The 17,739-nt window shown below is 37.4% G+C and overlaps 1 protein-coding gene across 1 annotated transcript in view; it reads left to right on the top strand.

Moving 5' to 3' along the window:
• VPS41 (vacuolar protein sorting 41 homolog (S. cerevisiae)) overlaps nt 1–17,739 on the top strand; it is a gene marked incomplete at its 3' end in the record, with an annotated part of 95,024 nt that overhangs the window by 61,550 nt on the left and 15,735 nt on the right. Inside the window, exons 10-15 of the mRNA XM_010292089.1 lie at nt 6,798–6,895; nt 9,280–9,409; nt 11,119–11,234; nt 12,828–12,884; nt 15,111–15,172; nt 15,943–16,024. Coding sequence (XP_010290391.1) covers nt 6,798–6,895; nt 9,280–9,409; nt 11,119–11,234; nt 12,828–12,884; nt 15,111–15,172; nt 15,943–16,024 — 545 coding nt within the window. The remainder of the gene's footprint in view (nt 1–6,797; nt 6,896–9,279; nt 9,410–11,118; nt 11,235–12,827; nt 12,885–15,110; nt 15,173–15,942; nt 16,025–17,739) is intronic.

Here is a 17,739-nt window from a genome sequence, read left to right as displayed (position 1 = left end):
GTATTCTTTAAGGACTGGAATTCTATCTCAACTGTTAATGACATGCTTGAGATTTTTCTTTTTGGTTTCATGTCAAAGCACTGAAACAGCTCTGCCAAATGCTGTCAGCACTGCTCATTGGAACGTGGGTATTAAATCGGGAGAGAAGAGAGACACATTATTTGTTCAAGTCTCAGTATAAATTACAATAGCTTTTGATGTAGTCACATAGAACATCTTCTTGAGAGCTTTGTGTCATGCTATAGCATCTCTTTCAATTTTATTTCAACTTTATGTTTTAAAGGCATACTGGAAGGTCTGATATTGTTAATGGGCAGACCAGCAACAGTATAGGTTTTTGCAAGACCATTAATATCCTAAGTGGATGCATAAGCTGATACACTTCATAATGTAAAGAATTTCTACAAGGCAAGAATATCCTTCAGTGGCAGGATAGCTGAATGTGCTTCAGATGTTTTGACTCATCTTGGCCGACATCTTTTGCCAACATCTTGGCAACATACTTATGAAAAATGAAACCCATTACACAGTATAGCTTTTGTCATGCATGTGTGGACTTCTTTGGGTGGGGGTTTTTTGGTTTTTTTTCCCCGCTGCTTTTACAATTTTGCACTTGGAATGAAAAGCAGAAGTGGAGTAAGCGACTTAATGGTCTCCTTTAGAGCCTTTCTGAGGGCCTCAAACTTCCGTAATAGTATCATAGTAAACTGTGATGGCATTAGTAAATAACAAATATTTCTTAGTGGTTTGCAGCCCAGTGAATAAGGAAACAGAGCATTTCCTGCATTGCAAATTAGGTTCATAGGATCCTGTGTAACAAGGTCGTCCTCATCTTCTCAGTCTGTCTGGACACACAGCTATACTTACTCTGAGGCAGGAAATAAATAAGGTGTCTACCATATTTACTAAACCAGATGGCCCTTAATGTGGGCAGGTAACATCACTGAACTGTTCTAGCTGGTTTATTTTAAAAAAGATAATGCTGTGATTACCTGTAAGAGAAATTAGGTTAATTATACAGGTCTCCTGTACTTAGATCTGCATGGTATTGCTAATTTTATTTACATCTTTCAATATATTAATGGTGCTTTTCTTCTGTAATCTTTTGCATTGTCTCTGGTTATATATTACAGTTCATTGTGTCCATGGGTCTTCATTCAGTGTTGAAGATAAACACCAGTGAAATTTTTCTATTTAGGTTTAAATGTATGTTAGCTGAGCAGATCCTATCAGTTTAGCTCTGTCAGCTACCGCTGTGAAGTAGTGTATTGATTAGAAACTATTGGTATTGAATTACAGGCTTAGCATAGACTAAATGCCGTTGTGATCCTCCTTAAAGAGTGCTTGACCTCTGTGCTCACTCCTGATGCATGTACAAAAGCTGTAATGCTGGACAACTTCTGGTCTGAACAGGGAACCCTTCCTCAACTGGAGTCTGTGACAAGGCTGGTTGATTAGCACTTTGCAGTTAATACGATGCCTTTTCATTTGTGAAACAAATCTAGTCTTCAATGGCCTTGTCAAGTAGCTCGGGATTTTATATACTTTCATGAGGAAGTACTTTATCTCTGCCTCAGCTACTCAGGTTGTTAATGATAGTGGAAAATATCGAATAAAATATTGAAAATAGAGATTAACATTGGAAGTCAGTAAAAGACTTGAAGTCAATTAGAGACTTCCTATTCAACTTACTTTAGCCCAAATTTTATCTGAGCAACCTCATCTTAATTCCAGGTGCCAACCAGCCAGCAATACCTCTTGCGCACTTGTCTCTCCTCTGCATTCCCCCAAATTCCCCATAAAGTAGAATTCTGGCTTAAAAATGATGTGTTTTGTGGCTACGCTTGTAACAAGACACCTGTATGTTTTGTGAAGGAATAACTGTATAACTACATGGCAAATTATCACCCAGCATTGAGATTGCACATTTTTATGTGAAAAGAAAACAGGAGTATTTATTTTTTGGTTTGTGAAGTGAGATACTGGGATCTACTATACCAGGATTTTTGTCTTTATATAGATGGAACATAAAGCTTAATTAATGAATGTGATGAGCAGGAAATTAATTGTGACTAAATGTCATCAACTTTATATGCTGATTTATGCAAACATTTAATTTCATTGGAGTAAGTCTGCTACACTCTGAGAAGTAAGTTGACAAAAAAAGAAAAAAGCCCAACCCATTTATATAGCTAATTCCTCTAAGATTTGCTGCAAGCCAAACTGATCATTTATAAATTTCTTGATAAAATTAATCAAGACTATCAGACTCCTGAATATTTCCCTGTTGGTTAGCAAAGTTTCCTCAGTTCAATGTGTAATGGAAAAAAGAGTTTTTCAGAAAATCAACTTTGAAGCTTTGAAACGTAAGCTCCTGACTTTCTAGTTGTCATCATGGATTCCATGGGATTTCCTTAAAGGTTGTGTATGTCTAGCTAGAGAGTTGTACAGGCAATTGCCATATTTCTAAAGATGATTTTTATTGCTGAGGTGGAATAGGGGTAAGATGATTTCAGTACCATGGTAGCACTTCTGTTACAGGCAACCTGACTGCAGGTAAAATAGCAAATTGTAACACTGCTTACAGTAGACAAAACATTTTTCTAATTTAATTGGAAGAGTAGACCTCAGCAGATGGATGATTACTGGCATGATGAGGTAAGTGGGCTTTTTTCTTGATGTTTCTGATTAGCATGGTAGTATAATTGAGAGAAACAGTTTTGTTTTCATAGCAAAATTCTTGCTCGTTTCCATTCTGTGCTGGTGGTAAGGCAACAGTTTTCAGGGACAGAGGCTTTACTGATTTTAAGCCTAGGTGGTTGTTTGTTTTTTTTTGTTCAGTGATCGTATTCAATTAACAGTATCATTTTCATTACCCTGCTTTGCTTTAATGAAAATGTTCATCATCTTTGACGTGTGGCATTTGAAGTTATATATAGAATGATTGATTAATGGCTGCTAATTTTTTCTATAAAGCTTTTCTGAACCTTCAACACTCGAACAAATAAATTTGAATATGAGTTTTCAAACCACTTTGATTGTAAATAAATAGTAGAGGGTCTGAATTCCAAGTTTGGAAGCATCAGTTTTTGCTAGTCATCGATGCATAGCACTTGCCATTGATTTTAGTCTTAGCCTACTGCTCTTCCTACTGAAATTCAAGGAAAAAGATAGTCCATTAAAATGCCATAGCAATTTGTACATAATTAGGTAAATAGTTGCTTGATTTCACATATAGTAGTCTGGATAGAAAATTTGCAGGGACTTCTAAGGATATGCAAGCCCAAATAAAGGATCTCGATGTGGGTTACTTCACTGCTCCTCCCCAGAAGTTTACAGTGCCTTTGGAGTTGCACCTGACATTTCTTTAACTGGGCACATCCTGACCTTTCTGCTTAGGCTTTTAGTCAGAGGTAGGTCTGCCCTGGAAATTTGAATTATATTAAGGCTGTTGTGGAGTCTTATGGGAGATAGAAACCAGGTGTTCATATATGAAGATTTTCAGAGCAAAATATGAATGTTAAAAATATGAGATTTGTAATTTCTTCAAAGATTATATTGTACACCTAAAAGTAATAATATTCTTTTATTTCAGTAAAAATATATTATGTATATATGTTTATGCTTTGTGTTTTGTTTCTATACATCTAAAGATAGCATAAGGGACACTTCTGCGGGACCTTTTCCGGTCCTCTAACTGGAACTTAATGCACATACTGTGGAAAAAAGAAAAAAAGGTCTTTTTATATTTTATATTGAATGCACCTTCTTGCACATGATCATAGGTAATCAAAACATGGCATTTTGTATTGTAATCTGTTTTGCATAAATAACCTAGTTCAGTAGAAGCATTGGTGGTGGAGATACCATCTTGTGAACACGTAAGGGTGTGCTGTACTGTGGCCCACAGCAATGACCGCAAATTTTGCAGATGTACCTGGAGTAGCTGGATAAAAGGTAATTTGGGAATGTGTAGTGGCACTCTGTGGTGGCTAACTGTTAGCACTGAAGCAGTTAACAGTGCACCAGAGTTCTAGGTGAGCTGGGATGGTTAATGGTGCTTTGTGGCTCTGCTGCTGTTCATAGATGAGTGGGCTACCTAAAAATTAACTTGTGTGTTGGCTTTTCCATTTCTTTCATGTATCAAATGGAATTAAAAAGAAAACAAACCCCAGAACATCCTTCTTTTTCTCCACACATTAAGTTTCATGTTAATTCTTTGTGTGCTAGTTCAGCTTCCTGCTTACTTTCCCAAAAGACAATGTTGAAACCTTGGCCCCATTTGAAATCAGTCGCAAAAACCTCAGACTGTAAGCAGAATTTCACTCTATAAATCTGCAGTGGAAAAGCAGGGGCTGTTTTTTGAGATTTGATTAGACGAAACAGACTTCTTTTAGTTTCAGTCCACCACATGTGTGTGGATCATTGAATTCCAAAGAAAGTTGCTTTATAGAGTTTGGGTAAATAATGTAGCATATATTGTTTCATTTCTGTAGTGTGGTGTATTTCTATTTAATACATTTTGTTTAATAAACAACAAAAAAATTATTTGCAGGTTTCTTCTTTTTGCTTCCTGATAATTTGTTTGACAGCTGAACATAGAGTAGATCCACTATCAGCATATCTTCTGTCTTCTCTTACGACAGGCATAAACATGTATGACACGTGGCCATACCTCGATCATTCCCATTTACTTCGATACTACCTTTGTTTTAATTATTTTGGATCCTTTTCAAATTAATAGCATTTCTGCAATGCCTCTGTGTTGGACTTTTTTTTCCCTTTGATCACAAAAAAGTGTCCAGAGAGTAAGTCAAATTAACCTGTTAGTCTTCTGTGCAGCTATAACTTCTACAATTTTTTTTCAGTGAGACTTTTTTGATTAGCTGCATCAAAGGTTTTCATCAGGTCAAGAAGCACTGTCTATGCCAGCTATTCTTTGTTCAAGGCTGTAGCAGCAGAGCTAGAGCTTTGTGTTTCAATAAGGCCTCTTGAGGAGGATGAGCTTAGAGAAAGCTGAAAGTGAAACCAAGGAGACTAAACTATTTAAAAACAAAAGTTGAAGTGGTGATTTTTATTTGTTTGTTTATTTTTGTCTTGCAGAACAGTACTACTGCTTGACCCTAAATACACCATTATGTGGATGTTACAAACATTTTCACTGGGAAAGGAACTGAAGTTCCAGTCAAAGTCAAAGAAACATACGTGTTTTTTTTGAAACTGTCCCCACAATCTTTGTAAATGTACTGTTCACCATGATGTTTTTCTCTTCGAATTCAAACCACAATATTTTATATGCCTTTGAAACCCTTCTCTTACTGCTTTTTAAAGCTGAAATAAAATTTCTTTGCTTGTCCTTCTCGCCAACATTATGGATTTGACTTTGTTTTTTCTTTTAAAATGCCAAATACTAAATTGTAAACTGGGAATAAGATATGTATATGTTCCTGACATGGTTTGTTTAAAATCATCACTCAGAGCAACATGTGACACAGTCAAAGTAATCTCATCAGTCTTGCAGGCTAGAACAAAATAATTATGTACAGGATTACAAATGTGAACCTGTTCTCTCCTAGAGTAGATTGAGTGCTCTACCCTTGTGCCATGCTTTGGTCCCCCAGTGATGTCAAAGTGTCAGCAGTCATTAAGAGAAAAATAGTATTTGCTTATTCATTGAGAGACAGGTGTCAAATCTGTACTTTACTTGACAGTATTTTATTCTCCTTTAGAAGGAGGATTATTATTTCTCCTGCTCCTTCTTATTACCTTAGCTAAAGCAAATTAGCTTTATTTTTGGTGTCATTATGCTGCATTTTCCGTTTGCTTTGCTAACATAGTAACTATTTTAGTAAACAGTAGATCTTAGTAATGTAGTGTGCTAAGCAGTCAGCAAGGAAACAGGTTTTTTTCTACTTGCACTTAGATTCTCCTAAAACCATGTTTTGTGAGAAAATGGTGATGCATCTGACATTTTTGTAAAAGCTTATAGGTATAAGTTTTTTTTTCTAACATAACCACTTGGATGATTCCTGTTCTGGGCCCCGTGAGAGAGGACACCACAAAAAGGGCCTCCCAGTTGTTGAATCCACTGTAAATACAGAAGAATGAAACAAAACAGCTATTTCTGTGGCAGAGGTCTGCTTTAATGAGCCCTTTTGTAAATACAGTTCAGCTCTCTTTCTTTCTCTTCCTCAAGTCATCATGTAGCCATCTCAATGTTAAAACAAATTTTAGGAAATTACATGTTCAGTTTTAAGAACAAGGGACTATTTAACCATATGTTTTCTTTGTCATGAGGGTATCTATAAATCTTCCTGTGATGTTTAAAATGACGATAAATAAACTGTGATCTTTGTGTTTTCATATAACATGCCAAGAAGTGTAGCAGGTGTGATTCTCTTACAGTCTCATGACTTGCTGCAAATATGCAAACCAATGAAGATGTTTGATTTATTGCCTGTTTTACTGAGTTTGGTTTTGGTTTTGCTTCCTTTTTTTCAATGTGATGACTGAAAATCAGGCTGACCATTCATTTCAAACATTTCATCTCTAGCATGTCCTGGAGCACAAACATTTCTTCTTGCAAGCTTCAATGGAATTTAATGTGTTAAATGTAATTTTTCATCTTGCTGATCCAGCTGGGAAGTCTGTAGGTTTGTTACATGTATTGAGTCTTCATTTCTCTGAAGTGCTACTGCATACTGTTGATTGCCACTGAAAATCAGTTGGGTGTTTTGCTTGGGGAGTAATTAATACACGTTCATTTATGTAAGTCTGTTGTCTTTCCTGTATTTCAGTTTTCCAGTTCGACACTGAATTTTATATCAGTGGACTTGCGCCTCTCTGCGACCAGCTTGTTATACTTTCATATGTAAAGGAGATTTCCGAAAAAACGGTAATTGTATTTACACTAGAATTTCTTCACAGCATTAAACTGCCCTGTGAGTCGGGCCTTAAACTAGTCACGCAAATCTGATTATCTGTGAAAAAATTTGTAGTCCCCTAGTAATGAACAATGCTTGAAACTTCTCTGACCTCCAAAATAAGGTCAGTGGAGGTGATGTTGAAGACGAGTGTACTTACCTTTCAGAAGTCCTGTTTGGGTTCCTTTATTTCTTGCAGGAGGCAGAGAAGTTCTCTAGATAGTCCTTCTCTTTCCTTTTCCTTCCTTTTTTTCCCCTCTGTCTTTTTCTCTCCTTCTTTCTGCTATTTCTGCACCAGAAGAAATGAAGAATCTTTTTTTGCCATGAGAGGCTTGCTGACACTGCATCTTGGAAGAAATGAGAGTAGTGAAGTTGATCAACTCAAGCAATAAGTGCCACTGTGGCGGGGGTGGGATGCATGATTGCGAGCGGGTGGCATCATTGCCTCCCTTGCTTCTGAGACCTTTAGTTGTGTATGCCCAGATACATGTGTAGATAGGTAGAAATTAGAATTCATGTCAGCCGTTTCTACTGTGCGCGGGCGAGTGCCACGTCTGTCTCCGACGTTTATTTCATATTGCCAAATAAAAGGCGAGGCAGTGGAGGAAATCCTTGAAGTTGTGGTGTGAGAATGGCAGATGCTCTTGATCATCTCTTTGATAGCACGTCTGCATTAGAACAGCCATCTCCATAGTAACCTTAAGCAACTGGGTGCACAAGTTGCTAGGCAATGAAATGCTGTAGGTTCAAACAAAAGCTTGAGCCTGCTGAAATCAATAGGGTTAGCTTCTAGCTCTGCTGCAGGATGTCAGATTATTATTTCTTTATTTATATTAAGGAGAAAAACAATGTCACAGCAAGTGTTTCCCAAGAGAGCCAGTGCAGTAGTCCTCTAGTGCGGGAGAGTCAGTGAAAGAAAAGGAGGCAAACAAATGGGATAAGGAAGAGGGAGGAAAAGGTGTGTTGAAATGTCTAGGGAGCAAGGAAATGGGGAAGCTGCTGTTAATGAAGTAGTAGCATGGGAAAGCAGCTTGTATAAAGGAGGTAGTGACCAATAAAGGTTAAAGTCATTCTAAGTGCTTCGGGAAGGAAAGATGAAAAGAGAATTTCAGGTGATATAATGGTAATAGGATGTAGGAAAGAGATTTTTTCATGTATTTGCTTTTAATTAGCCTTTTAAACAAACTCCAAATGCTGGACTTTGATAACTTCTCAGTTCTCTGGGTAAGTCTAGCAAGGAAACAAAAGTACTCTCCTTCTCTCCTTGTCTGTGCCCTGGTGTGGTGGGAGCCCCTCTGTTAGTGTCTTGGCTCCATGGAGCCTGAGGTGCCCGAGCTTGGAGCAGAAGTGCTGCTCACTTCAAATGCTGTTCTGTTGTGAGGAGCACTGTTCTTCCTATGCTTAATTTCCCAGCTTTCAAATGACAGCTTCCTACTTGTTACAAGTTGTGTCAGAATTGAACTTTGATATTTTATTTTTTTGTTTTTATTTTACTTGCACTGGAACAGTTAAATTGAGAAAAGACCCGAGTGGTGCTGCTGCCAGTGCGTAGGCTAGGGCTGTGTAAATCCACCTTGCATGTCTCCTCACTCTTTCATTAGGTATTTTGGTATAACTTACAGCCAGAAGTAGAAAATAAGGTATTGTCTTGGACCTTGACTTAATTAAAAACACAGCTAGTTGAAGGCAGCGGTTTGCCTTGGATAGAAGATGCAAATTCATGTAATCTTACCATAAACACCTACATTGCTCTTGAAAGCTCATGTTACTCTAAAATCATCAGCACAGCAAGGGTTTTAGATTATTCTCAGATTAATTTTTTCCCTGCTGCTGCTGGACACTTAGAAGTGCAAACTTAAACACCAGCTAAAAAAAAATCAAGTTCATCTTAGTACCAGAATATCATTGATTCATACAGTGCTGTCTTTCAGGGCCTGAGCCCAGCTGAGAATGTGTCTTAAATTGTTCTGTTGCTTGTTGGATGCAGTGGTTGATGATCATCTGTGATAGCCCTCAAAACGTCTGTGACCGAGAGCAGAAAAATAGTGAGCAAACTCCGGGGAAGTGTTAGACCTCTGTCTTGTCTAAACTTCCTTCTCTGTGTGCTGGTCTGTTCAAGGGAAGCAAGCCAAGAGTAGGAATAACTTTCCTTTGCATTTCAGAGGCGATTACAGCTACTCTGTGGAGCACAACTTTGCAACTTGTGTGGTTCACAACTGAGTGCCCAGTGCAAAGTACTGGACCTTTGGGAATATTTGCAGTTGTTGAAATTTCATCCTTGTTTATAGGTGACCATTAGTTAACATTGCTAAGGTAAATTGTTTAGAATGCAACTAAGGTATCTGCATTTTTTTAGGAAGTGGAGTGTTGTGCAAGGCCTAGACTGGATATTGTACAACCCCTACCTGAGTCCTGTGAAGAGATCTCTTCTGATGCACTAACAGTACGAGGATTTCAGGAAAATGAGTGTAGAGATTATCATTTAGGTAGGTGTTCTTAATATTGTTTTATTTTGTTTTCATAATTTGGTTAAAAAAGACTTGATTTGGGAGGACTCAGCCTCCTTTTTCATTTTTATGTCATCGCCTTGAATAACTGTCTATAACTGCTGATGACACTGAAGTGTAAAGTGAAAATCCACAAGAAACAAATGTGCATATCTAAACATCATGATTTGTAATGCCATCTATTAAGTCAGACATACTGGGGAGGGCAGAAATATAGATCTCATGTAATGTCCAGTATTGTGGAAGGCAGTATCTTTGGTGGAGATGTATTCAACATGTGATCTGTTGGAGCTCTTCTGTTTCTTTGGACACAAAGGGCTTCAGGAGTAGTGAAATGAGTGATACAGTGTCTGGAAAAGCTGCTTTAGAGCCAAAGATGGAATAAATGTCATTTCAACAGTAACATGCACCTGGATCAGCTTAAAAGGGGCTCACTGATATTTTAGCTTCCCTGTGCTGACAAAGCTGTCAGTGTATAACAGATATTTTATAATGGTAAAATGTAATGAATAGAAACTGGAGTTTGGCAAGTTCAGCCTAGAAGATAGGTTTAATTATGTAACACTCAGGGAGATTAAGGCCTGGCACAATATATATCAGTCTTTTAAATAAGATGGGATGGTTTTCTAATATATGTGTTGCAGTTCAGAAAGATGCATGGCAAAGCTGCGGCAGAATTCCTTGGTGAAGATTATATAGCCTCTGTTATACAGAAACATTCCTTCTGGCTTTTAAAATCCATTAATCTGATTTTTAAGCATCTTCTCTGGCAGCATGCTTCAAATCATAGGCTTGGCAGGCCTCTTTGTGTACATCAATGCCCTTAAGCCACTAGAAATATAGTATATCTCCTCCTAATCTCCAAAACATCTCTGCTGCTATCAGTAGAATTGAAATTTCTTTATAACTGTCCCTAAGCAGAACATTGATGCCCACAGTTGTACTTTTATGGTAATGAATATTCTAGTTAATCTGACAAATCTAAATTTTTTGGATGGCTTTAAAACAAGCATTATTTTACGGATTGCTTATCAGTTCAGGAGTGTATTTGTATGCCTGTATAGATACAGATAAAGGATGGGGGATGGTTTTCTTTCCTGTACCTACAAAATATTGATGGTGTTTCTTCATGGGTTCTGTGGAATTAGTAACTATTCTGAACAGTCATCCTCTGATTTTACCTTTAAGTACATTTTTACTTTGAGCTTACTCAAAAATAAAGGCTTATGGTATAAGCAAATGCATTATACATATCACCTTAACTTACAGCATTGCAAATGCATTGCTGTAATGATGTGCTGTGTCCCCAGGGGTTATGGCATCTATCATTTATGCTTTTGATGGCCTTGACCTTGATGGGGAGGATAGGTTTATTGCCGGCTATGTAGTGTAATAGTCCTCTAAAAGTATAATAATGTGTTCTAAACCATCATAAAGTTTACACATAGTGGATGAATCAGAATTTGCAATAAGCTGTAGTGATTTTTTTTTTTTGAAAGCTATTTTGCCATTTAAACCAGTTTTAATTTATTGGAGAATACAGCTTCCCAAACAAGCATGTTCTGCAGGACTAGCCTTGCTGTCTCCCTTGCATCTCTTCTTTTTAAATTCCCCTCAAGGGTATACTAAAAAGCAGGACTTTGCTTAAGGAAAATACAATAATAATAAAACTGTATATGCATTTGCAGAGTATTCGGAAGGTGAATCACTTTTTTATATCATCAGCCCAAGAGATGTTGTTGTGGCTAAAGAGCGGGACCAAGATGACCACATTGACTGGCTTCTTGAAAAGAAGAAATACGAAGTAATTTTTACAACGTTCTTTCCTTCAAGCTTTCCTCGTTTGGAAGTTGGGGTGGGATGATGAACTTCGCTAGATCATTTGGATGGGATAGTTTCTGTTCCTACAGTCATTGACTAAGTGCTTGTAAAGGGTAGGAGTTGACTATACATCTCACCATCTCTCTGGAGAGAGAGTCTTCCTACTGAAACAACTCATCTAAATGGCACCCAAGTGAGGCAGCTGAATTAGTTGCTGTGAATACTGCTCTCAGCATCAGATATGAAATGTTTTATATATTAGCTGTCACTGAAAGTTATTAAAGATGGGGTTTGGCTTTAAAGAAGCAGACCAGTTAACTAATGAGGTACGTGGATATTGTGATAGATCTATCCCAACTAAAGAGGGAAGGTAAATGGACTGGGGGGGGCATATTAGATTTTTCCCATTCTATATCACTGCCACTATGGAATGAAAAGGTTGTGTTAGGGTGCTGTGTGTTGCTCTGCGTTACTTACCTTCAGTGTTGAAGCTTTTAAAAGCAAAATAATACGGGCTTAAACTGTAATTATTGGTGCTAAAAGTAGTGTTACTCACAAAAAACCAGAGTCAATATATTAAAAAACAAGGGTATACACCTCCCTTGGGAAAAAGCAGCTGTATTTGATGACTAAATATTGTTGTGTTTAAGCATGTATATCTAAACACCTAAAACAATAATAATAAATTCTTACAGACAATATTAACATGCACCCAGTGTTCTGGATTCTGATGTCCTGCAGTTAGTAACTTAGAACACTTGTAATGATGCATAAAGGAACTTGCAAATGCTTATTTACATGTTATTTGTTGGATGCCCATTATAAGAAAAAAGATGTGGGAAAGCCATTCAACACGTATTCCTTTTGTTAATGCAATCATGATATTCCTCACGCAGATTTGTTTAAATCCTTGTGGATGCTTTTGCATCTGAATAGCAAACTCTTATGATGAGTGGAATTTTGCAGTTTATGTAAATCACAGCATTTGGTCCCTGAAGACTCCAGTAATTTGCAAGTGACAGCTGTGCATGTGCCTTTGTGAAAGCCATTCAAGGTAGTAGATAGCTTGTGTATTATGATGTATGTTAAAGGTTTCATTTTGTTTGTAAAAGTGCCAGCTTTGTTTCTGTACATTTGAAAGAAGTAGAAGAATAGCAAAAGACGCTTAAATATAAATCAGTTTGATTGGAGAAGACTTTTGGGTAGGGGTGGTGCAAGGTAGCCTTCCCTCACCCCATTTCCTGATGATTTTTTTCAAAGGTTTTGGTAGTGAAGGGCTCTCATTTGAAAATGATTCAGTGCGATTGCATTGTCCGTTTCATTGTAATCTTGCGATTTGATCCTAATATAGTAATGTGGAGTGAACCCAGATGGAAACAAAAGTAGTTTTCTCTTTGGCTGACTGCTTTTGTTTGAGTATGAATTCAAAGCTGTTCATCCAACCATGGCATTAAAAATTCTAGCGCTTCAGACACCCTGCTCTGAAAAATAGTTGATTTATGTAGTTCTAGAGCTTTCTGTATTGAAAGTTTGTATAGTTGGCTAGTATCTCTGTTTTTCTACTTTTTGAACATAGGAAGCTTTGATGGCAGCTGAGATAAGTCAGAAAACCATAAAAAAGCACAAGATTTTGGTAAGTCTCAAAACTTCGTTTCAAAACAAAATATCTGATATCTTTTAGAACACTATGAGATGCTACAAACACATTCCCTGTTCTGTATTGCACCAGACAATAGCTGTTAGGCATACTCCAACTAGCATTCGATTTCCTGGTTTCAGCTGCAGAACAGGAATGTTAGTGTGTGAAACATGAAAGGATCTGGATTTTATTAAGGTGCTATTGACATTAAAAAGAAGAGAATTGCACGTTTCTGATTTCTGATGGGGTTTTTGTTTGCTTTTACTTTTGTATTAAATTTGCTGCTGTTTCAAGTAACACACAGTATTACAACATTAGAGATTGAGAGGGGGGTGACACATTTCTCTTTAACTTTTACCTTGTACATGTGACAGGGTTTTGGCAGGAGTTTAAAAGGTACAATTGGAAGACCTTTTAAATGCTATTGAAATTCAGTTGCAGTTTCACATCTAGCGCTCTCATGTTGCTTTGCAATTCTCATTATTTTACATAGTTAAGCTCCTTTCTCCTTTATAGTTATTTCCCGTGTTCATAGTCCCTTCACAGAGCAACAAAGGGTGTCGATGTTTAAGATAAAAGTGGGGGGATAATGTAATAGCCACAAAAGCGTTGCTAATTTTAGCTCTTTTTTTAGTTTGTTTAGCTTGACCTCAGTGTGAACACATTGGTATTTCATTAATACTGCTGCTTCTTTAAATGGAAGCTTATTTTAAGTACAAAGTGTTAGAAAATGTGTTTAATTTTTAGCCAGATTACTGCTATAATATGCACACTGTATATCTGTATGTCTTAAAAATTCTGTTCTTTTTGTGTAATCCAGAAGTTGAATCAAGGCCTGATGGCATGCCATCACCTATCACAGAGTTTGTATGATTTAGCCACTCTGTGACCCTTGCAAAAAGATGGTTTGCAAAAATTTGCTCTGCTAGGATTAAATTCAGTGGGGGTATATACAAGCAGATCTGTTGAGTGTTTGGTCTCTAACGCAAAACCCATGGAATGTGTTGAGGGGAAAAAATGTTGACCTCAAGGATTTAAAACAACTCATGCTCTCACTGTCCAGTAGCAATCAGACCAATGATACTACACTCACACCACCTGACAGGTCTGGGGGTCCTGGGTATATTTTAGGTTGCAGTAATGATCACTGCCCCTCTGCACCTCTTCAGCACAATGTAACGGTCCTAAACAACCACAGACGCATAACGCCTTTCCTTATACTGTCTTCTCTGCTCACTGGGGAGCTGGCCCACAGGAGAAAGAGACTGCCACAGATCCCCATTCTTGATAATGATGAAGTTGAAAGTACAAAGGTGGTTCCTACAGTGGAATCAAATCCTAAAATCTGGTTTATGTGCATGAATTTATTTTTTTTTTTAAACTTTGTAGTAGATTGAACAATTTAAATTGTTAGGTACCTCAGTGCATATTCTATTCCACTCAATACTGTCCTTGATTTTGACAAAAAAATTTTATGTTGTATCTCAGAAGACACAAATGTTTTTTTCTATAAGAAGCAAGAACTGTTTTTTTCCCCTTTCATTGTACAACCCTCTTTTTTGCTGGAAAAAATATGCTTTTAGTTATGTGATTCTTAAGTTATGCAGTGGGTACACTGGGCTGCATTGACCTTGACACCAGCATTGGGATTACATTACAAAGTATAATTGTTTCACCAAAATTTTAATATATTAAATGCCTACCCGAATAATTTTACAACTGCCCTATGTGATAAATGCTTGAGAGGGGAATTTAGTATGTAATAAAATGTAACGATCTTGCTAAATTGTCGGTAATTCCTTTACCTTATGGAGCAGCACTAGGTTATATTCTTAGTGTTTTTCCCCCTGCAAACTTTGTGTTGACAAAGCCTACAATGGCTGGTGGTTTTACTTTTGTGATAACTAATGCAGGCACTGACTGATCTGCTATGTTTTGAACAATCCTTAATATGTATAGGTGGCACAGTCTTTCCAGTGTCAATGTCATTCTGAGAATTATTTAAAAGAGCATCTTAATTTGAACCTGTGAGTGATCTAGGCAAGTATTTTGTGTTGACTGGTCTGTGGGCCCTACATCTAAAGGAGGATTGAAGGTATCCACTTAGGGCCTGGTGCTTGACCTAGTGACGGTGCATGCAGTTGGAATGATGGTTATTGTGGTAGTCAAGCATTTCACTTCCAAACTTTAGAACTAATTCATTATTTTTATTCCCTTTAGGACATTGGCTTAGCTTATATAAATCACCTTGTGGAGAAAGGAGAGTATGACCTGGCTGCTCGGTAACATATTAAAGATTTTCTTTGCTGGCTAAAGTGTATCTGTGTGCAGAAAAAGCGAACGCAAATTACTGATTCTGAAGTATTTTGTGATGTTGATTTTTCTGTGTGTTCTGGAGTTTCTGAAGATTCAAAACATACAAATGTGTTACTGTACCTGCTATTGCCTTGCCTTTCTTGACCCAAAAGTTACTGTAATCTTTCTAAAGTTTAATTAGAATTGAGACATATGTATTTTTGAAAGTAAGCCTTTTTTTTTTCCAGTCACACTAGATATTCAAAATTGAGGTTTTTCTGTGGATGTTGATAATCATAAGTTTATTAGTGTGTCATTACAAGTAAGACCGTCAGAAAATAAATTGTGGTTACATGGGTGTAAACAAGAACGTCAAATTTGGGTATCTAAAGTAAGAATCAGGAAGTACGTAAGATTTCTGTTTTCAGGTATATGGATGTGTAAGCATATCTTTTTAAGTGCTCCATTTTACTCAGCTGAGATTTAAAAAAACACTCATAAAGCTAATATGGCCCTAATCAGTAAGGGTGAATGCATAGTAAGCAATCACGTCCTCTTGGATGCAAAGAAATTGTAAGATCTGAAAGGAGGAGTACCTGGCATACTCTGCTTGAAGCAACTGTTGCCAAAATAAGTGACCTTTGAAAGTGTCTTGATAGGGAGAAGAAAAGAGAAAGGGATCGTTATAGTAATGCTGTCACATTTGTGTTATTCTGTGTACCTACTTTTGTTTTCTCCCCTTTCATCTTCCTTCCAGAAAGTGCCAGAAAATTCTTGGCAAAAACACAGAGCTCTGGGAATTTGAAGTTTACAAGTTTAAAGAAATAGGTCAGCTTAAGGTAAGTTAATTTGCATCTCTGAACTCAAGTAATTGGCGTGCTGTATTTCCTGCATGTTTTGAATAAGTATCTAATAGATCCCATTTAATGGCACTAGTGTGGTAGCAGGATATACTCTGCCCTCGAAATTCCTGCACCAGATCTCTAGTTGTATAGTTGTCATTCAGATTGATGTGTATATGTTTAACAAGGCTCAAAACGGGGTTGGAGGCATAGCACATCCAGGTACTCGGCTACCTATTTTTAACTTGTTGACAGCCTACAAATAACCCCAAGGCCTTTACTTTCAAGGATGCTCACAGTTAAATACATCTTTCCCGGTTACTTTTCACTCCCTTCCAGTATGTCCTGAAAAATCCTACCCCAACTCTTAAGGAAAATAGCCTCTGCGGCTGCCAGCCTTTCCTGAAAATCCTGGTTCCTTGCAACGGAGCCACAGCTTTAAGTGTCAAAGAATAGATAAATTGCAAAGCAACGGAGAAAACCTATGCTGTGTGCTGTAAATGGTGGCAAGAAAGAGGAGCAGTCTGCCCTATCTTGTGTTTTCCCTGGTTGCAAGCCAGCTACCATAACGGTATACGTTTAATGTAAGATTCTCAGTTAATAAATTGCTCAGGACATAAGGCTATAGCACTGCTGCTGCCAAACCAATAGAAAGCATTATGCACACTTGCTTTGGTAACACATGTACATTTATTTCTGAATTTTATGTCTTCCTATTCAAACTCAATGAGCCAAAAAGGACGTATTATTAAGCTCTCACAGCATGCAGTCCCTTGCTGGTTTTGAGCTGTTTAATTCTGTTCAAAGAGTGAAAGTGTTTCAGTATTATGGTTTTCAGAAATGTCTGGCTTTTGTTTTAGAGCCATGCCAGTGTGAGAACAGCCTTGCCTTTTGTATGAGTTCTTAGTGTTTCAGCGCACTCTTTGTCACCTTGAAAGATGAAAACTCATGTTTCTGTCTCTTTATTTCAATCCAATAAAGGACCTGAGTGCAGGTACGAGTGAAATTTTCATACAGTGCTTCTTAGTCCTTTTGGGTTTATTTTGGTTTTTAGATGCAGGTGTCTGGAATGGATGTTTTTCTTGTCTCCACTTATGTCATCCAACAGACTGTAAAATACAAAAATATTTGTCAGTTTGTTGCAAAAACATCTCTGCTAAATTACTGCCTTTCTAAACAGTTGGTTGTTTTCAGCCCCTTGAAAGTGGACTTAGAAAAACATAAGATGCAGACCGTTACATTATTCAGCTTCAAGTTCTGGTTCTAGAGGATACCTTTTTTTATTTTACTATTTCAGTTGCATAAAACTTGTCCCAAGTTCCTAAAGATACGTGAATATCATAAAGGATGAACTAACTGAAGCCAGATCTAAATGAAGTGGTTCTTGAAATGCTTGGGGTGTCTTGTATGCTATTTGGAACTTTTACCTATTTACCCAACCAGCAGGTGTTAAACACGATAATAGTGTAACTGGGCTATAATGGCTTTAAGCCTTGATGAGAAGACTCTGAGATTTGGAGACAAAGTGTATTTCGAAAGGGAATTTTCTTCAAGACTTTGCACTGCGTATAAGTGGTTGCCTGAGATCTGATCTTTCCAGTATAACGTGATTTGCTAATAACGAAGATGACAGTGAAACTAAAAGCTTGAACTTTCTTTGCTGCAGAGGGACTAATTAGTGATACCCCAATGTCAAAGTCAGTGGGGTGCGT

This window comes from Phaethon lepturus, unplaced genomic scaffold, assembly GCF_000687285.1.
Source record: "Phaethon lepturus isolate BGI_N335 unplaced genomic scaffold, ASM68728v1 scaffold13710, whole genome shotgun sequence".
Lineage (NCBI taxonomy): Eukaryota > Metazoa > Chordata > Aves > Phaethontiformes > Phaethontidae > Phaethon > Phaethon lepturus.
The sequence above is the reverse complement of the archived record's forward strand: the minus strand, read 5'-3'. Positions and strand labels throughout refer to the sequence as shown.